General features: G+C 35.2%; 1 protein-coding gene across 8 annotated transcripts in view; it reads left to right on the plus strand.

Moving 5' to 3' along the window:
• CSNK1G3 (casein kinase 1 gamma 3) overlaps positions 1-15,693 on the plus strand; it is a 67,255-nt gene extending 51,562 nt beyond the window's left edge. For 2 of the 8 annotated variants that reach the window (XM_034409970.2, XM_087886015.1), the window contains 5 exons: positions 1,328-1,423; positions 4,580-4,675; positions 7,086-7,192; positions 8,674-8,722; positions 13,439-15,693. In XM_034409970.2, the coding sequence (XP_034265861.1) occupies positions 1,328-1,423; positions 4,580-4,675; positions 7,086-7,192; positions 8,674-8,722; positions 13,439-13,564 (474 nt within the window). In that variant the 3' untranslated portion in view covers positions 13,565-15,693. Of the gene's footprint in view, positions 1-1,327; positions 1,424-4,579; positions 4,676-7,085; positions 7,193-8,396; positions 8,421-8,673; positions 8,723-13,438 lie in introns of all 8 variants that reach the window. The other 6 variants (XM_034409974.2, XM_087886016.1, XM_034409973.2 and 3 more) reach the window with 5 other exon arrangements.
• The last annotated feature ends 6,753 nt before the right edge of the window (positions 15,694-22,446 follow it).

A 22,446-nucleotide genomic window follows, 5' to 3' on the forward strand; every position in this document is an offset into this window, starting at 1 on the left:
GTTTTGGGTCATAATCCATTTGTCAACTAGCACATATTTACAATGGTTGCAGTGTCGTGGGGCCATGTGATCATCATTTGCAATCTTCCCAGGTTCCTTCTGACAAGCAAAGTCAATGAGGGAAACCAGATTAATGTAATGGCTATGTGATTCATTGGCTACTTCAGTGCTTCTCTTAACAACTGTTGCAAAAAGGTCCTAAAATTGGGATCATAAAACAACTGCTTTAACATTCTGGCCCCAGTTGTGATCATAAATCAAGGACTACTTCTATGTCCTTGGTACTCTGAGTTTAGTTGTTTGCTTGCTGAAAGATTATTACCAAACCAGGTAACATCATCAGTGCTGATGAGTGTGGGATTTGCCTCCTGTTTATATACAGAGTTTGCCTTGCCAGTGTTGGTAGGGGGTGTGGTTTTCTCCTTGGTAGTTCATTGATTAGGGTATTGTTTTTGGCTTGATAGTTCATCTGGTATTAATCCCTACTTATTTAAGTGTTGGCTTTTGGAAGGTGGAGGAACGTGTTTTGGTCTTTTTTGTTTCCTTCTTAGCTTTTTGTTGTTTCTTTTGAATGATAACTATAGTTTATTTTTATATGTCTATTGATGGCTGATTTATTTGCATGCCAAGCTTCCAGAAATTCTTCAGCATTTTTGGATTTGGCTTAGTCTAGGGTACTCTCAGTCTCCCAGTTGAGGTTGAGTGTGTCCATGTGTTGTGAAATTACAGAATTTTTATTGTGTTTTCTGACTGTTTGTGAGTGTTCATGAATGCAGAGTGCTAGTTTCTGTCTGCCTATCCTACATAATAGCTGTTACAGCTACACTTCAGTTGTAAATGGCTCCTTTCAGCTCCCGTTTTCCTTCTTGGGCTACTGGGTTTTTTGATTTATTTAAGATGTTTTAAAGCAGTGGGTCTCAGCCTTCCTAATGCCGCTACCCTTTAATACAGTTCCTCATGTTGTGGTGACCCCCAACCATAAAATTATTCCATTGACCATTGAAAATATGTGTTTTCGGATGGTCTTAGGCGACCCCTGTGAAAGGGTCGTTCGACCCCCAAAGGGGTCCCGACCCACAGGTTGAGAATCACTGTTTTAAAGGAATTTAAATGATTTGTCTGTTGTAGTGATGAATTTATTTACTATAAGTTAATCTTATAATCAACAAAATTATTCCCCTCTGTCCACATGTGCCAATACTAAAGGCTTGCAAGTCAAGTTATCATGGAAACTAAAAATAATCTTTCACTATTTCTCAAAAAAAATAAAAAATAGTTACTGTTGTCCCAGTTTTCTTATCATGTACCTATAATACATTTTGTGCAGCCTACTCCAGTGGGTTCCATTCATTCAGATCCTGCAATAACTTCCAATAGAGAAGCACATCCACACAGAGATAAGATGCAGCAGTCCAAAAATCAGGTATGCCATCTAGCAATATTGTATGACAGTTTCATGTTGCATTGTAATAGTAATAGTTTGTGACTATCATCTGTTTCTTTGAAGAAACATTTATTAATATCATTGTTTTGACTCTAGACTTTAAATAATCTTGTGTAATACTGTATTGTACGATATAATGTTAAAAAGGTATTGTTAATACAGGCATAATTAAAAAGGAATTTGAAAGTTTAATAGTGGATTTGAGATTATCCCATTGCTGTCTTCAAAGAGAATTTCCCTGTATTGACAGTGGTTAAACATATTATCATGGGAATTAATTAAAGTTCTGTATAATCAGCATCCTCTTTAGGTCAGGATTTGAAGCCAGCTTCAAACTCATATCTTACATATTTTTATTACTAAATTTTGTTTCTTTTGAGAGGTAATATTGCTGCTTCTAAACTAAATTAATTTGGCCTAAGAAAGTGAAAATTCATTCTGTAGAAGTGATCCCACAGCTTTCATTTGGTCTTTTTATAATCATTGAAGTTGTTTATTATGACTCTTCTGAATCTATTTTTTTAATTTTAAAAAGTAAAACAATGACCATTGAATGTAAAATTAATATTATTATAATTCCTGTACTAATTTGGCTTAGAATTTTTGGAATGAAAACTAATCACATGGAAAATAATTTTTGTGAGCAAGAACAAGTGATAATTTACTATACTGTACTTTATTTTAACTGAGTGATAAGATACTAAATTCTATTTTATCTTAATTTTTGCGCTTGCGTATACTCAAGTTTTTCTAGTTCTGTTGCATGAAACCTGTGAAAGGAAGTGGGGAAGGAAAGTAAGGAAGAGGGGGAGGGAAAAAGTGATGAAGGAAGGAAGGAAGGGTGAGATACATGAAGTAACAAAGAGGAAGGAAGAAACATGAAGAAAGGAGTCAAAGGAAAGAACGAAACATTTCCAGTACTCCCCGCCAATTTCCCACAAGGAAACTCAATAGGGAAGCTGGCAGGAAGTCAGAAGGTGCTCCCACTCCAACTATTCCTTCCTCCCCCCCCCACACTTGTGGTCATCCTGTTTCTCTGTTCCTCACTAAAGAAATATCTCCGAAACAGTGTCCCAATGTGGCATCGGTTTGCTAGTAATAAAATGTATATTAATGTTGTCATCTTGACATTATCTTTAAATGTAAAATAAATTATAACTTTAAAATATAGTAAGATAGGTTATCATGGACATATCATGTATGTTCTGTTTTATTTTGGCTGTTCACCGCCCTGAGTTGGAGAAGGGCGGTATACAATTTAAAACAAATAAATAAATAAATAAAATCATGTTTTTCGTATTTAAGCATTAAATTTGACTATAATTTGATATGTATAAGTTAAGTGTGCATGCCATGGAAATACTGAAGTTCTCGTTTTATTATTTTGTGCTCAGTGAAAATTCTTGAGGTGTTTATGAAATGAGAAATGAAACAGTATTTGTAACAGAACAGCCTGCCTAAAACATTCCATTAGAATATTTTAAGTTGGCTGTGTCCAGCTATTCTATGTCTTAATGGAACAGAACTAAAAACATTTCAAGTATTGTGGCCATAAGTAGCAGTGGACATTCAGAAGAAGTTCCTTGCCCCCTTTGTTTTTCATCCACATGAGGATGTAAGAATGGGTAGAATAGCAGTCCATTATTACATCTTTCTCCCAAAAGGTGTGTGTATGTTCAAGTGTGCGTGCCTTCTTCAATTAGCAATTAGTATCTGCATCTACAAATATAAATGCTTTCAATTAAACTGACATTTCATCAAGCACAAATTGAGTGGTGATGAAGATGAAACCATGCATTACATAAGAATAATTGTATAGCTATGCTGACTGCAGAAAAGTGTTACTTAATTATATAACTACTTTGTATTAATGAATACCACTCATTCCCACTATTACTATTTTGACAGACTCTGCCAGTAGCAATGCCCACATTTACAGCTCATATGCAAAATCAAGAATTATTGTTGTATATACTTATTGCAAACCTATATTTCTGCAGAATAAAATAGCTAAGATTTAATATTCTGCGATACTTTCAATTTCTGAAAGGGATCCTGAAGTTCAATGCTAAGATAGCACAGAAGTGCCTAGAAAAGTAAAATACCTTCCATCTGATTCAATAAATGAAATCAGCATAAAATCATCTTTGCATTTCTAAATGCATGCTGGAGATTTCTTATCTGTAGGCAATTGTCCAGAAACTCTCAACAGAGTACACTAAGACAGCATCTTTTCATCACTTTAAATGTACTCTGGTAACTTCACATTAACAAGCACAGTAGATAAGATCAGAAAATAACTACAAGATTAAAATCAAGATTAAAAAATGAAATCCCAAAGAGGGCTTTAGAGAGCATGCAGATAGAATTTATACTCAGCAACACAAGCATCAGTTATAGTGACTCTACCACAATCACATGTCCCTCACAGCACTCCTGTTCTTCCTTTTATGCTTCTATCAAGAAAAGTTGAATCTGGAATGGCTACTGACTTAAGCATATGGTAATCACCTTCCCACTGCTTTGCTCCAATAGTTCATTTTTCTGTTACCCAAGCATATATTAAACCTCATATTAAGTTTAGAAAATAAAATCCCAATCTCAGGAAGTAAGAAACACTCAAGTTGCTTGAAGCAATACTTGAAATGATGACCCCCCCAAAAAGCTCCATTTTGTTCCATTCTCAAACTCTCAAAACACCCTCAGATCATGGGTGTTTTATTTCAGGAAAATATTGCTTGATCAGCTGATTCATAATAAAAATGGTTCTTGGAATTATTTTGCACGCCCCTAATTATTCAGAATAATTTAGAAATATTTTTTTCTTAAAAAAAAAAGTGTATAATTTCCAAAATTAGTTTCCCAAATATTTTTATTCTGTCTGCATGGGATTCCATGTTTGATGTGTTGTTAAATGATTCCACTCATTGTTATGTATCTTTTTAAAAGGGGGACTTTAAACTGATTTGTTTCTGCATTTGTACATGTTTTATTATACATGCATAGGTTTCTATGCATTTTTGTGCTCTTTATTTAGAATAAAATACAATTGATTAGCTGCATGATATATTTAATATATTTTGGGTTCTTTTTCCTCCTCTTGTATGCATGCTTAATGCATTATATTACTGGCAGTCAACAGACCACAGGGCAGCTTGGGACCCCCATCAGGCCAACCCCCATCACTTGAGAGCTCACCTGGCAGCAGACAGACATGGTGGCTCGGTACAGGTATTTTCTGTTTTTTGCATGACTATTTCCACATCTTAATCTCCTTGGACAAAAATGGCATGTGTTTAGTTGCCATTTACTTCTAATTGTGTCCATAACTATATGTCTTCTGTCATAAAAGCCATAATAAAAAAATCAGGCAAAATTTGTTTTTGTTTCTACAAGTGCTTGTATAAGAACAGCCATCTGCATTTTGAAGAAAACATATTTGGATGACTCCTAGGCAATAAAATTGTCACTGAATGACGTGTAGTGAAAATGGCAGTGCCATTAGAGCTTCAAATGATTACTGGCTACTAGTAATATTTTGATCATATGAATCACCCTTTATAGTAACAATTTCCAGTTCCTATTTAATGTCCTTTTGTGCTTATGATTGAAAAAAATATTTATATTCCTATTATTATAATAATCCATTGGAAGTGTAGTCAAATCTACCCCCTTATATCATCTTCCTGATTTGTGAATATTATAATTGCTTAATTAGTGAATAATATATCTCAAATATATTATGCCTATGTAGTTGTACATTTTCCCTAAAACAGTCTTGAAAAACAAGTTTACTAAATCCAGTAAAAGTTGTTGCAAGTCCATGTGATGTAAAGAGAGCTCATGTATCTATAATTTTATAAATTTGTGCAGAAGCAGATGGAAGGTTCCCTGTCACCTACTATTCCTTCTCTGTTTCAATAAGGATTTAGATCTATTTCCTGCTGCTTTCCCAGCAGTTTTTTTATACCTTCGATGTCCTTTTCTTTTGCTTCTGCAAAGGGCTTATTTCATTTTTAAAAAAAAACACCAATATCTCTCCATTAATTATAATATATATATTTTTGAATGGCTATATAGCAATTTCAAATCACCCACATCCTTAGAAAAGGCATATTTGAAGAATTATTTGTCTAGCTGTAGTTGGCTAGTCTGCTGTTGTCTCTCATGCTTAATGATAATCTAATTTCCTATATTAAATTACCGTAATTTGCATCTGAGACAGGATTAGTGATTTAGGATAAGCCATAGAGATAATAATACTTTACTGCATGATACATTCTGCTTTGTTGAAAGAAAATTAGACTGATTCATTTTTTGAAACCTGCCCATAAATAAAATAAAAAAATAAAATAAATAAAAAAGGTATGTGCATTGTAACTAATATTGAAGTATAACATTATCTACTAGGAAATGCATTTTGTTAATTATGTTTTTTGTGTTGTTTCTGTAAAATGTCAGATTGTAGTCCTCAGTTTATATACACTTTAAAAAAAAATTCTATAAATTAAATTGTTTTTAAGGTTGTTTACTACAGTTTTTGGAAAACATGTAACAAACATCTTTAATACACGTTAATAAGATGCCAGAAAGATGATTTGATTTCTCTTTTGGGTACCTTCCATAATCACTTTGTCAATCTTTGTAATAGATATAGGAAATAATTGTCATTTTCACTGTGAGTGGGAATCTACTGCAATTACCATGGACTGTCTTATGTTTTTGGGAAAATAGATCTGTGTGCTGAGAAACATAAGTATTTATCAGTTTTTACTAAAGGTTATCTGTGATGAGAGACGTAGTAGTTCATCTATGCAAAGTGGTTTCTTTTTTTGTGCATTTTGTTCCTGGTAATGAATGGACTTTATGCATTTTCTTTCTTTAATAGTTTCCCAGCATTTGAAATACTAGTCTATATTACTAAATTTGGCAATCATAAAGGAATTAACAGCATCTTTAAAGAGAAGATTTTTGGAATCAAAATTCTCTGATTTGAATTGAAACAATCTGTTGGTAATGATTATATTTTTAAGTCACTCAGAATTTCAATTTAGTTGTTTCTGTACTCTGCCTTTAGTTTTATTCTGTATTTTCCATTTCCACTAAAGCAGGGGTGTCAAACTGGTAGCCCGCAGGCTGGATGTGTCATGCACAGGCCACACTCACCCCAGCTCTGTGAAGGGAAAAAATGTTGCAATATTTTGTATTGCTAGCACCATTTTTGTAGATGGCTTTTTCAAGCAGTTGGAGAATGCTTATTTAATTAGTAATTAATAAAGGCAGATATACGTGTCCCAGGATAATGTTGCAAGATCCAAACTGGGTTGGTCATCGGGACCAGAGGTTTATTCTTGTGAGTTTTCAGATTTGTACTGGAGCCCATCCTCAGGGGACCAAAGCACATATTCCAGTAGAGAAAAGTTCCCTAAGGAGTCCAAAAGCTCTGGTCTCGGTGACTGACCCAGATTGGATCTTGCAATAATTAGTAATGGGAATACTTGACTGAATAAAAAAAACATACTACCATCTATGAAATAATACGTTCATACACTAATTCCAACTCTTTGCTGTCGTAATAAACCAGTGTAGTAAATGTAGGCAATTATTATTGCATAATTTTTGAATCTTTTTGCCATTGCAGGTTGTAAGCTCAACAAATGGAGAACTCAACACTGATGATCCTACTGCTGGTCGTTCAAATGCACCCATCACAGCCCCTACTGAAGTAGAAGTTATGGATGAAACCAAGTATGTATTGCTTTGAAATAATCTCTTTGGAGACAGCACATTTTGTGAGATTCAATTTTCCAATTGAAACTCCCATGATATTTAAGTTCTTAACTGTGACAAGTAATACATGAAATCCTTAAACAGTTCTTTTTTTTTTAACTGTAAGAGTGTGTATCAGAGAAATTCCATTTACTTATCTATAAAATGGTTTCTTAGTCTAACTCTAACCTATTATACTCTTCAGGCAGTACAATTTCCCCACCATATAGAATACTACTAGAATAAATACTAGTACAATAATGTGATAGAGGGGTTTTGCCATTACGCAGCTTGCTGTTGTTTACAACAGCATTCTGCTCACCTATAAGCAAGGAAAAATAGCATTTCCCAGAACTTTTAAAAATAATGTAAAAAATACTCTCACTCACAATACAGCAAAGGGTGCAGCTTTTATACATGAAAATACTTCAGATTTTATACATGGAAGCAATTCATTTTCCTCTCCTGAGGTGCACCAAAACTCTGTAGGGAATGGGATATATAACCCAGAGTCAAGTTATATGAGCCACCAGGAGACGGGCCTGGTGACTCAGCAGACTAAAAGCATTGTGATTAATACCAGCTGTCTGCAATTACTGTAAGTTCGAATCTCACCAGGCTCAAGGTTGACTCAGCCTTCCATCCTTTCTAAGGTAGGTAAAATGAGGACCCAGTTTATGGGGGCAATAAGCTGACTTTGTATAAATATACAAAAGTATGAAGGCTATTGCTTAACACATTGTAAGCCGCCCTGAGTCTCCGGAGAAGAGCGGCATATAAATCAATTAAAAAAAAAATTGCCATTTACAAAGGATGGTATTAGGGACAGGCACAATTGAAATTGACTGAAAATATCTCAATCTCTGGATATGAAATTCTCTACCACATTAAAACACCCAGAAAGAATTATGATCTATGCAACAAAGTAAGCAAGATATGTATGTTTGTTGTGCCATAAACTATTTGAAGAAATTCCTAAACTACAAGTTGAAATTTGAAAAGGAAATACTATAATATTTTAAATGGTATTGTTGGTTTGCTTCATTTGGTCTTCATTAATTTAACTGATGTTACTGTCTTACTCATTACTTGACTGTATGGATTATATGTTCAAATGTAAGTTTTCTTTACAATGTGCTGCATTCTGATTTTTTTTCCCTTCCTTGTATTTTCCTCATATTAGCTGCCAGAAAGTGTTGAACATGTGGTGAGTTTTAAAGCACAGGCAGGCAGAAATAGCTCCAGAGCATTTAAAAACAAAAGTACAATTGGAAAAAAAAACCAAAATAATTTTAATTGTTTTAATATTGGTCTTCTTTAATACGAGAAACTTGTTAGCGTATTGAGGAGCACTTTTGCCTGCTTCAATTCTTGTTTGTTTTGAAGTGATGTAGAATTTATGTATTTTTATCTAATACGTCTGAATTTATGCTTTAATTTCAATTTATGCTTTAATACAGTTGTTTTGCCCATCGATTTGCCATTTTAAAGGGAAAACAACAATTTCAGGTATTTTAACTTCCACAGTAATACCTTAACTTAATAAATAATTAAATATTTTAATAGCACTAAATTACAGTTGTTAGTGATTGATAAACTCAGAGAACAATTACTCCTCTCAAATTTGTATTTTAGTGCATTTCCACATTTCAATCATTGTACTCATCTCAAAAAGCAGTCTATAAAACATTTTCACTTTTAATTTATTATTGGCAAGTTTAGTTTTGGATAAAATGACAAAATTTCTAAAATGATGGGTTTTTTTTTCTAATTTATAAATGCTAATAATTGCACCAGATAGGGAAGTTATATTCATAATATCATTGGAAGTTCTTTTATGTTTTAAATAATCAATATTTGGATATAATTAATGAAATTGTATTTATTGGTTTGGAAAAAAACCACCCCATTCTTCAGCCCCTCTCCTTATAACTTCTCATCGTCAACTTTTCATTACCAAAACTGAAGGAAATAAACTTATTAAACATTTATTTCCTCCACTTTTCAATCTTCCATACATGATATAAACAGAAAAATGCAGGTGAAAACAGTGGCTTAAAAAAGTTAATTCGTAGCTACTCATCATGGCATAAAACTACCGTAAGTATATTATAAAAACCATAGCTTTAAATATAGTGGTTTATAAAAATGTTACAGTAAAACTACAGAAAGTGGCAGTGATGTTGCATAAAGCTACTAGCCCTTCTAATAAATTAATACACCTTCATTTTGAAGAAGGATCCTGGAGAGACCATGATAATATATCCTAAGTTAACTGTAGGGTAATATAGTTAATAATACAGTACAGTAGATTATGTCACTTTTTTAAATTGCTGTGGCTAAGGCAGATTATTCACATAATATATTTTTTTTTAATCATGCAACTATATTTAGTTGGATGCAAAACTATCCGTTCAGTCCCTCTAAATATACTTAAACATTTTTAATATATATAATAATATACATTATGTAAATATATTTAGTATGTATTTTGTATATGTTTTAGCGATAGCATTGAATTTATGCAATGCTAGCATTGCAAGAGAAAAATAGGGCATCTTTGCCTCTCCCCCCCCCCCCCCCAAAGTGGAATTTGCAGCAATTTCTCTTAGCTGGATCTAATTGGTCAGTCACAATTTGGCTGGACAATGTGGAGAAGGGATCCAGGTGCCAAGCCACGTAAGGCTTTATAGATCAAAACCAGCACCATATATTGGACCTGGAAACTAATACAGATGGACATTCAACATAGCTGAAATGGAACAAATAAGGATTGTGAGGGAGGTAACTGGGTTGATAGGAATATTTGAATTTTACTTTGCTGTTGCTGAGACAGTCTAATCTATACACCTACCTAAATACCCAATATAATTTTTCTTGGTGGTCATCACATCAGAAGGCGTAGTTGATTCCAGTTCAAGGAAACTATAATGGGTTTGCATTAGCAGTTGAATGTACAGGTCTGCTGTAATTCTCTTCCACTGTTCAGTCTGGGGACCAATTGAGTGATGCAGCCTTTCAATAGAATCAGAGTTCCATATTGAATGTTCAAGGACAGGGACCCACCCAAGGTCACCCAGCCAGCTTTCATGGCTAAGGGGAGACTTGAACCCACAGTGCCTTGCTTTCTAGCCTGGTGCCTTCGCCACTAGACCAAACTGGCTCACAGTTTGAGTATTATAAAATTATAAAGATTGTTCCTTATTAGATATATTCTGCCAAATTCAGTTAGAATTGAAGTGGCTGAAACCTAGCACCAGTAGCACCAGTGTCCCCTGAGGATAAAAAGGATAAAAATTGGATGGCTTTGGCTGGAAAAATTTTCTCTTTGGAAAATATTTAGATGCAAATTATCAAGGTTGCCTAGCCAAGGAACAAGTCTTATAAGTTAAAGAGCCTACTTTTTACTCTCATTCTTAGAAGATAAAAGTAGCTAATTTTTTTAAATTGTATACTCCCAAGTAACTAATCAAATGATTAATACATCATCCAAGAAAGGATCAGTTTTCAAAGCAGGCATGTTATCATATAAAATGACAAGTATGAACACTTTCAAAAGAAATGCTTTGTATTGTAGTCTAATATGTTCAGAAGAACCCTTTTAAACACATAATACAATCTAATAAAACAGATTGAGTTAGAATCAAAAGTTATGATATTATTACTTTTCTATATCATGTGTGGTTCTAACCTTTCTCTGAATCTAAGGCTAGGATCAAGGGCTTAACATTTGAAGGTGAGTCTCTTTAGCTTGCAACGATGCTTCAGTTGGAATACAGAAACTACAAAATATAATTGCTCTATTGGTTAGAGTACACCACGGTGTCTATATTAGCAGTCAAGAATAAACTAAACTAAACTACTCCAGCTCCTCTTTTCTGACACTAATAGCAAAAAACTAGGCCAAAGAAATTTTTTGTTAGTATCCTCCATACACATTTGTGACTATCAGCATTCCCAAAATAACTTTTTCAGAGAAAGTACTTCTCTGTTTTTTTCCTTCCCCTGGTTTTATTTTCATATTATGGCACATAATTGGGTTGTGTCCATAATTAAAAGTATGTTTCTTCCAGAGATCATCACTGCAAAAAGCTGCAGTAGAGACACTACCATAAGGCAAACAATGGTCTCTTGAAAAACAATTCACCATTCTGAGTAGGACTAGCTGATTAATCCCATTTAAAATCTATTAACCACTGTATTCATGCTGATAAATTAATATATGTTTGCATTCTCTAATGTTGTTTCTCTGAAAAATGTTTCTCAACAAATTTCTGGTAAACAGTTAATTTCTGTTTCCTGTATAAGATTTGAAACATTTTAGAATATTTAATGCATGGTAAAATAAATTAGTACAGACTAACTTTAACTCCTAATAACAGTTTTAGTATGAATGTTGGCTTCACAAACATTTGAGCCCTTGAGGAGAAAGAGACAAGAGAAGAAAATTTGGACATAACAAATGTTTAGTATATATGAGAGTGAGGCCCTCTAGTGACCATTTACTTAAGAGCAGACATTTCACTGAAGTTAGTTCTTTTATTGTATTTAAATACTGTACTTTTTAACATAGCTGAAATTTTACGGAATGTCTATGTCCAAAGAAACAGAGATGATGTTAGAATTTAAGACATGCTACCGTTCTCATTTTCTTCAGTTCTACAATGAAGCACATCAATATGTTATAGATTAATTAAAATTTATATTTAGAAGAAGAGAAATTTACAGTTTCTGGTGGGACAATATGTTTGATTTGTTCTTAATCATGGTTTTAAAGGCTAGAAGATAAGTTATGCTAAGGGATTGTACTCAGCTCACCCTACATAATTCGTTCTAAAATGAAGCTTGCTTAGGTCCCAAGTTGATGTCTTTTTTAATTCCCTGATATTATAATAAATCAATTTGGAGGTCCAAGTTTAAATCCTGATTGATACACTTGAATTTCTGAGTTTCTCATTACTGTTCATTCAAGCAAAGATTTCTTTAACTTCCTCAGAAATTGAATGAACATTGCAGAAATAGTAGTTCTTTATAAAATAGAGAAAAATGCCAAACTTTAAAGAAAATTTTGAGATATCTTATTCTTAATAGAAATAAGAATTATCTTATTCATTTAATTGCTGATAACTCTTGGAAGATGCATACATTTTGTAGACAATACTGACCCCACCAACATATCCAAAATGAATAGATGCAGTTGAATAGATGCCATTGAATATCTATCTTTACCTTCCATGCCCAATTGAGTCTTCTGAAGTTCAGCTGCTGTGCAAAGTTTTAGTGAAACAGCAATGTCATTTTTTTGGTTTCCAGGATCTTAGGCAATTTTGTTGATTACAGAGTTTTACTTGATGTAATTATCTTTTATAATATGCTCTGTACACCAGCAGTGGGCTCCACTTACCTTCGCTACGGTTCGGAACTGTGAGCTCACGTGTGGTGCTTCTGCGCATGCGCAGAGTGTCCATGATGATGTCCGGGAGGGTGGGCAGAGCTTCGTGCCGCCGCCACTACTGGTTCGCCCTGGTTCAGGCAAACCAGTAGAAACTCACCACTGCTGTATATTATTATAAAAACAGCACAATCAGTCCAGAATGCTTTCCTATTGATAAACTAGTAGGAATGTTCACTACCTTTGTTGTTTTCCAATCTTAATTCTACAGTATACTATAAGCGTTTAGCTTTTAGTAATGCTATTGCTAACATTAAATAACAAAGAAATTAAACATATTAGTTATTTAGAGGCTTTTAGAAATCCTAGAATTATGGAGATGTATTGCTATACACTACTACTAATTTTAGTAACATGCTGCTCTCAGCTGTCCAGGGGAAAGGAGAATCCATTTTTTAAAAAGACTACCTTCTCAAATACCCACAAAATCTGTCCAATGTATTAAAATAATAGGCTAATTGCAATAATGGGACATAGCAATACATACATAATATATTGTTTCTAAACACTGATTAAACCAGATAAGAAAATGCCTGCATTGTGCTTATTTGATGTTTTGCTATGACTGTACTATCTCATCATACCATCTTTTTAGATACATAATGGCCTGTATTATGTGTCTTCATTATTATACATATATTATACATTTTTGTTTGTTATAATGCATTTTATATAATGGCTTCAATTACAAAACTTCATGATAACTGACAATGGTAACCTTTATCAAGCATGCTTTTCTGTTTATATAAGATTGTTTTTATGAACAATTTTAGGTGCTGCTGTTTCTTCAAGCGAAGGAAAAGGAAAACCATTCAACGTCACAAATGACTTTGGAGGAAAACAGACGGTGTGGAATTACTCACTTACTCATCTGCTATATCATGATAAATCATCTCTAGTTACCATTCATTTTTCCAGCATCATCTTTAAGTGAGAAGGTTCTCATACTTACTTTGATTTTGTGGTTCAACATATTTTTAATTTGGATCATCTCTCCTGGGAGCTTTAATGCTGTGTCAACATAAGTACCTTTTTGAACAAGATACAAAAAAAAATAATGGTCTTTTTTCTTCAGAAAATTTGACTTAGAACACATCAGCAGTGATTAGCTGAAGATCAGATATTTTATAAACCTGGTATTTGCTAAAGTTTGGGGGATGCCATATGGAAAATGATTAAGAGAAGGAACACTGGAAATTAAGCTATTATTATCCAAGCATTTAAAATATCTTGCTTTAAGATTTCTTTTCTCAGTAATAGAGGGTTTTTTAAACTTTTTTCCCCAGTTGTTGCTCTGGTGGTACTACATTTGCAAACTTGCCACTTAATATTATTACAAATATGGTAGTCACTACCTGGTGGTACTAAGACAGAAGCTGGATGAATCATTTGAAGACAAGCCTAAATGCTGTGCTTTCTAAGGGAGGAAGTGTATCAGTGTTTGTAAAATCTGGGCTTTCAAATCTGCTTTTGTTGTACCTCTAGTTGAGATGCGGTGTAGTTAAAGTGGCAATAGTGCTTGTACTGAAATGCAAATATTTGTATAATGCAAGTTGTGCTTCCAGTTATGTATGACATCAATGCTGAAACATCAACTGAAAGTTGCTTAAGGGTTATAAAACCACACTCTTAGGAAGTATCTGCAAACATGTAGAGTGGGAAATCACAAAACCTTAATAAAAAATTATTGTTGAATGACAGTTTTAAAAATGAAGGTCTGGGTGTACCAAGTAACAAACAGGTATAGATATTATAGATTTAAAGAAAGAAAAATGGAAGTGGGTTAAACATAATCCTTTCTTCAATGAATGTTAGCCTGTGGTTTATGATTGCCACTGGAGGTTTCTAGAACATTCTTACATTTCAACAAAATACTGCATCACTAAAATACAGCTGATTGGATTGATTAGGTACTTTCCCGATAATTCCTTAAAGTGCCTGTGTTATTAAATAACAGTTTATTAGAAAAGGCAGTTCTTTCTCTTCTTCCTTCTCCCTTCAGTTTGCTTTGTTTAAAGCCATAATGACAGAAGAGTATGTTTATCATGTTAAGCTGCCAGTATCATAAGGATTTGAGTAAAGGAAATAAAAAGGCTAGACAAATTTGTTGACCAAAACTCAAATTATGTGTCTTCTTATAAAAAGGGTTTCCTAGAGCTAACTTTTGTCTATCAGTGCATGCCTTTGGGCATAATTATTTATTTTTAATATCTTATGGTAACATTCAAAATGTGTATTAATTGATAAATGCACACCAGTTGAATTCATTATTGCATTTACAGGGATTGTTTTATAATTTATTTTTCTTAACTGCCAAACTGCAGTGTGTTATCTTGAATTAGGCGCACATATAAACACATTGTGCAAATCTGGCTATTGTTAATCACTGTTGCTGTTAATAAGTGTAATAAATTCTTAATTTACCAACTTGATTTGACCAATAAAAGCATAAACTAAATGATTTGGTAAAAAAGTTCCACTTGACCATTTCAGCTGATTATACTTTTAAGCACTAAAAGAGGCTGATTTTTTTAAAAGGAAGAAGGTAGGTGGTTAACACCTTCTTTGCAGTATTTGACCAAATTTCTTTTCTCTATTATATTTGTAAATACTTGCAATATATTTCTTATCATACACCTAGCCGTTTCAAGGTTTTCTTTGCCCTGTACAGTGTTTATATGATCTGAATTCCTTACACATAACACTGTGTATATTAATCCAGTTATGAAGATTAAATCAATGTAAAGCTTGTTCGTTTACTGCAAAGACTGGAATCTAGACATTGCTGTTTAGCAATATTTTAAGTATACCATTTTAATGCTAAGGAGAATGTTCTCACACACGACTTGGTCAGTAGAAAGTTACACAGTTGTGTTCAGGTTAAATCAACAATGTCTGCATTTATATGCTTTTTCCCGGTCTAAACTAATAAAATCAACATTGCCTGAATGTATGAATAATAAAACACATCCCTGTTTAAAAATATGTAATGGATGAAGAAGAAAAAAATAAAGGTAGTTTTTTTTAACCCTTGCTTTCATTTTTTTTGTTAGCACTGAACTAATGAATCTAAGTGATAAGAAAGTGGATGCTTGCAGACAGTTTCATATATTTTCATTTAACGACTATGCCAGATATAGACATTTAACTTTATTACATGCTTTCTAATGTTGAGTGCCTATGCTTGGAATAATTGGAAAGTAGAAGGTATGGTGTGATCCTAGTATTAAAATCCATCATAATCTAGTTTGAAATTCTGAAAATGAGAAAAATTATAGAGAATGTCCAGCCAAAGAGAAGTAGATCTGCAGGGTCAAAGACTCCTCATCTTCAGGAATTGTTGATCCTCTCTTTTTCAAGCACCAAAGAAAGTAGAGAGATGGATGGCGAGGTGAAAAGATAAAATGTCACCAGCATACTTTAGATTAATGGTATGTAAAAATGTATGAAGCTCAAGATATCTTTTTAAGTGTATGAGCTTGAAACAATATTCATGTATTCCAAGAGTTTGTTTCAAGGTCAGAACAAAATATGCTGTTCCAAACTGAGAATGAAACTTAGCCATTATGAGCAGCAAATTTCAAATGTTATGGTCACAGAAAACTGAAATGAACCATTCCAACCTTGAAATAGATTGATGCAAGGCTTCCATGCTTGAAACCACACAAAATTGCCAGAGAAATGTACCTTTTGATCTGACATTCATGAAGCACATTGGAGTGAATTCATTGCTCTTGTTTCTTTGCTTAGCTCAATTCCATGGCTATTTGTATTGGCAGGTTGCAAGACTTTTATTTTTTTAAAAGAATAGTGAGGCAGCAACTAGCAGTTCTCGGACTAGAGAAGATGTAGCTTAAGGCCACCAAGCAAACTGCCAAGTTAACGTTCATTGGTGGAAGAAAAAAGCCTAGAGTTTAATTTCTGGAACTTAGAAAAGACTTTGCATGAAAGGGCCAAATCATTTGTATATTATTATTATCTACAGTTAAGATGCTAATCTATCCATCATGCCTAAGAATCATATGCCAAGTAAATATGTTTCTTACATACTGAATCACTGCTTTAATTGATTAGTATGGGAGTTGGGATGAAAAATTCTCTTTGCTTATTTTTTGAAATAAGATGGTATATACATATTGTATGTAAGGCTATCGTCCTACCCACTTTTTTGACTCTACCAAAAGAGAGAGAGGACTGGAAATGTTTCAAAATCCCACTGACACTTATTTAAAACATCTAAATTACTTCCTTAATAGGACACAAATTCAAACTTACTGGGAGAATATTCCAACTGGATATAGAGCTGCTCAAAATAAAATTCTTTAATACCTGTGCTGAACTCTTTCTAAAAATAATATTTTATTTATGGGTAAATATTAATGTTTTCTTACCTCCTAGATGTTCTCAAAGCATTAGCTCTGCATATATTTTTTGTGCTGAATGAAACAAAGTGAAATCTTTATTTGTACTTATTTAATCTACTTGTATCAGGTAATCTATGGTTAACAATAGTAATTGGAACCAGAATTTGCATTGCTAAGGTGTTTTTTTTCTTTTTACCACCCTTTAATTCCTTATTTCAGTGTGGAGTCACTGAGTGGAACTGAGTGTTTACTGATCAGATGTCCTTCTTGATGCCTGTGTGGAATTCGCAGCAGATATTTTCTCTTTGTGCCCTGATAAACTTCTGCCTCTGCCTAGAATTGCATTCTCAACCTTCTGAGTGGGTGTGAGATCTTCATCTCTAGGCCACCACACCACTCAAGTTCTATTGCTAAGTAATTTGTTATAAAGCGGAATGTCATGTGACCATGCCACTTAATGACATGATATTTGGTCACGGCTACCATTGGTTAAACGCTGACAAGTTTGAATAGTCGTGAATGAGTGGTCATTAAATGAGGACCTTTGGTATAGTACTGAATCAATAAAACTCATGGTATTTATAATAATACAGCAGCAGTGTTTGAATATTATGCCTATGTTGAACACATTCTAAGCACAAGTCATAGACACACAGCCTGTCAAGGCAGGTGAATCTTTCAGCTGCCCTTGCTGTTGACCTGGGTTTTCTAGATAGGTGCACCCAATAAATTAAAAGTGGTAGCAAAACTTTACAACTTACAATGTACTTTTGTGCTTGCTCTCAAACAGTTATCCCCACTCGCTCACATCCTTCTCAGCTAGGCTGCCAGGCACTAATTAGAGGATCAGAAGCCACCAAATCTACATGGTATAAATGTGCCTACAGATTTTGTTTGCCTAAAACCTTGTCTTGTTGATCCACAGATCTAATAGTTGCCATTGAGTGGCGGGGGGGGGGGGTTATCTCCTAGTAACATTTTTGTGATCCTTATCAACTTGGTTCCTTGTTATCTACCTACCAAAGGGATCAGTTTGACAAGCTTTTGCCCTCTGCATACATGCCTTTTCCATTTTTAGGTTATGGCTACTTCAGCCAAACCTCCCATTCCTAAAAAGCAGACTAGGAATACAAATTAAAGTAGGCAGGAAAATAGTAGGCAAAGATGAAAAGAAAAGTTAGAAAAGAAAAAACTAAAACACTTTATTTATTCAACAGTGAAAAAAGCAAGGTTCTACATTTAGGCAAGAAAAACAAAATGCACAGGTACAGTATATGTGGTACCTTGCTCAATAGTAGTAACTGAGAGGGATCTTGTAGTCCTAGTGGACAACCATTTAGATAGGGGCCTGGTGGCTCAGCAGACTGTTAGCATTATGATTAACACCAGCTGTCTGCAATTACTGTAAATTCGAATCTCACCAGGCTCAAGGTTGACTCAGCCTTCCATCCTTTCTAAGGTAGGTAAATTGAGGACCCAGTTTGTGGGGGCAATAAGCTGACTTTGTATAAATATACAAAAGTATGAAGGCTATTGCTTAACGCTTTGTAAGCCGCCCTGAGTCTCTGGAGAAGGGTGACATATAATTTTTTTTTTAAAAAAATGATCCAGTAGTGTGCAGCAGCTGCCAAAAAAGCCAACACAATTCTGGGCTGCATAAACAGGGATAGAATCAAGATCACATGAAGTGTTAATACCACTTTATAATGTCTTGGTACAGCCACACTTCGAATACTGCGTTCAGTTTTGGTTGCCACGATGTAAAAAAGATGTTGAGACTCTAGAAAGAGTGCAGAGAAGAGCAACAAAATTGATTAGTGGACTGGAGGCTAAAACATGAACGGTTGCAGGAACTGAGTATGTCTAGTTTAATGAAAAGAAGGACTAAGGGAGACATTATAGCAGTGTTCCAATATCTTGGGGGTTGCCACAAAGAAGAGGGAGTCAAACTATTCTCCAAAGCACCTGAAGGTAGAACAAAAAGCAATGGGTGGAAACTAATCAAGTAGAGAGGCAACTTAGAACTAAGGAGAAATTTCCTGACAGAACAATAAGTGGAACAACTTGTCTGCAGAAGTTGTGAATGCTCCAACACTGGAAATTTTAAAGAAGATGTTGGATAACCATTTGTCTGAAGTGGTGTAGGGTTTCCTGCCTGGGCAGAGAGTTGGACAAGAAGACCTCCAAGGTCCCTTTTAGCTCTGTTATTCTATGTTCTATGTACTTTAAGGAAGACCTCAGAACTTGTGGCTATCTCAACTGGGCCTTCATCAAATTAAAAAAAAAAAAAAGATCCTGCAGGAGCTTCTCCATAACAGACAAAAAAGAACAACAAACAAAACAATATTGTCATTCCAAACGTTGCAGGAATATCTGAAAAGCTCAGAAGGATTTTCAACCAACACAATATACTTTAAACCCCAAATAAACTAAGGCTAAAACATCCAGACACAAACTGAGCAATGTGATATATGCAGTACAATGCGGACGTGCAGTTCTGTACAATGGAGAAACAAAACAACCACCTCAAAGACATGGCACAACATAGCAGAACAAACCCATAGGACAAGATTCAGCAGTCCATTTGCATTTGGAAAAACAAAGGCACTCTTGAAGATAGTAAAAGTCCACATTCTGGATAGAGAGGACCACTAGTTTGAAAGAGGTCACAGAGGCCATCTACATTAAGATTGAACGGCCCTCTCAACAGAGGGGTAGGGATACAACAATACCTATCTCCTGTTTACAGTCATTTCAGCAGTTCCAAGAAGGTTCCACACCCATTTGCACTATTGCACTACGTGACCCTGACGGCACTGATATACCTCCAAGTGACCTCAACAACTCTCAGGAAAAGTGTTAATGATCAGATGGAATATAAATGCTATCCACCATTCAGTCAGAAATGAAGAAGCTTCTTGGATGAGAAGCGAAGCATCTTCAAGGAAAAACAAAGGAAGTCCACTTGCCTTTTAAAAAAGCACTTTTGGGATAACCATGACCTGGATGATTGAGAATCTCCATAGACAATTGCCTGGTTTATTTCTTAAGTGTTCCATAGAGTTTATTATTTTAATTTCTAGGCATCCATAATATTTCTTCCATTTTCCCATTGTCCACCCTAACAACTTTTTATCGTAAATTGATTTGACAGTAACTTGTTCAATGTATCCCTGTGAACTTCTGTATCTTTCCAATGCTAATCTGACACCTCAGTCAGTGCCACAGTGGTGCACTGGTTAGAATGGAGTATTGCAGGCTAACTGCCCATTGCTAGGAGTTTGATCATGACTGGCTCAAGGTTGACTCAGCCTTCCATCTTTCCGAGGTCAGTAAAATGAGAATGCATATTGCCATTGGAAGCAATATGCTAACATTGTAAACTACTTAGAGAGTGTTGTAAAATGCTACGAATCAGTATATAAGTCTAAGTGCTATTGCTATTAACCACATACTGCATCAACTGCCAATTTAATATATGTCATTGATATATCTGATTGAAACATGAATAGATGGGATGCTATTCTGTGTAATACTATTCTGTGAATGGTTAAATAATTTGTTTTTGACAGAAAAATTAAAGACTATCCTTGTGAAAAGAAAGCGAGATACGCAAAGTCATGCACAATCCTTGCAATTCTTACTTTATAAGTACTTGTCAATCAGTAGAAGGGGACTACAAACACTTGCAACTTTCCCTGACTGCTTCCCTATTGATTTTCTCAGGAATCTTTCAGAAAAGATTGCAAACGGAAATCACATGACTGCTTGACAACTGGTTGCAACAAGATCACAACCATATGACTGTATAATGTTAGTGTGGGTGACATTTTGCAACAGTCCAAAGAGTTTTACAGGCTATAAAGCACCCTTTCTGAGATGATGGTTAATTAGAACCATTATTAAATGAGCAGACGTTAAGAGTGTACTACCTATAGAATGAAAGGGTTAACTCCACCTAGAAAGAGAAATTGGAAGCATATTTACTTATGGATAAATATGCCCAGGTCTTAACTGGGGCTCTGCTTCTAGTGTAAAGGGCCAGAACTAGGAGTGAAATGATAGCATTGTTGCAGTATCTCAGACTGTGACAAAGAAAAGGGGTCAATCTACATTCCAAAGCATCCGAAGGCAGGACAAGAAGCAATGGATGGAAATTGATTCAATGAAAGAACCAACCTAGAAATAAGGACAAATTCCTGGCAGTTAGAACAATTATCATATTTTTCGCACTATAAGACGCACCCCCCCCTCCTCAAATGGGTGGAAATGTCTGTGCGTCTTATAGAGTGAATATTGTGCCAGGGAAGGGGATTGGATCTGATGGCATTTGCCACTGCTGGGGAACGCTGGAGCCTTTGCTGCCAAGCAGCTGATTGGCGGTTGGATCAGCCTCCTGGAATACCGACAATCAGCTGATTTAGGTGGGATTGCCGCCGACACCTATTGCTGCTTGCTGCTCCCGGTGCCTGTTAGCCGCTGCTGCAGCCTATCACCCGTTCACTGCCACCCACATACCGCTGCCGATTGATGGCAGTGAATGGGTGGCGGTTGCGAACAAGCGGCAGTGGCGACGATAGTCAGCGATAGGCGACCTAGAACAGCTGATCAGCAGTATTCCGGGAAGCCAATCCAACCACCAATCAGCTGCTCAGCAGTGAAGGCTCCAGTGTTCCCTGACAGAGGCAGCAGACATAGAGGAGGCAAACTGTTTGCTGTTTGCTGCAAGGACGCTAGCCAGATGAATACAGGATGGATGCTGAGAGGTAGAGGCAGATATTTTTTTTCTTGTTTTCCTCCTCTAAAGCTAATGTGCGTCTTGTCGTCCGGAGCATCTTACAGTGCGAAAAATACGGTAATCAGTGAAACAGCTTGCCTTCAGAAGTTGTGGGTATTCTATCACTGACGGCTTTTAAGAACGGATTGTACAACCATTTGTACAGAATGGTATAGGACCTGCTTGAGCAGGGGGTTGGTCTAGAACAGTGGTTCTCAACCTGTGGGTCGGGACCCCTTTGGGGGTCGAACAACCCTTTCACAGGGGTCGCCTAAGACCATCGGAAAACACATATTTTCAATGGTTTTAGGGATAATTTTATGGTTGGGGGTCACCACAACTTGAGGAACTGTATTAAAGGGTCGTGGCATTAGGAAGGTTGAGACCCACTGGTCTAGAAGATCTCCAAGGTACCTTCACCTTATCTGTTAACCCCCCTCTCTCTTTCAATATATTTTTTCTTTTAAAAAATCAAGCTGCTCTTTTAATATTTTAATTGCTGCTTTAGCAATTGTCTGCTGTTTTGATGTTTTTATTGCTGAGTTCTTACTGATGTTATTAATTGCCTACATAAGATAGAAATATTTTAAATAAATGTCTTGCTTTGTAACAATTTGGCATGTGGAGGGAGGTGTTTTTT

Source organism: Pantherophis guttatus, chromosome 2 (assembly GCF_059756535.1).
Source record: "Pantherophis guttatus breed Tessera chromosome 2, ASM5975653v1, whole genome shotgun sequence".
In the NCBI taxonomy this organism is placed as follows: domain Eukaryota; kingdom Metazoa; phylum Chordata; class Lepidosauria; order Squamata; family Colubridae; genus Pantherophis; species Pantherophis guttatus.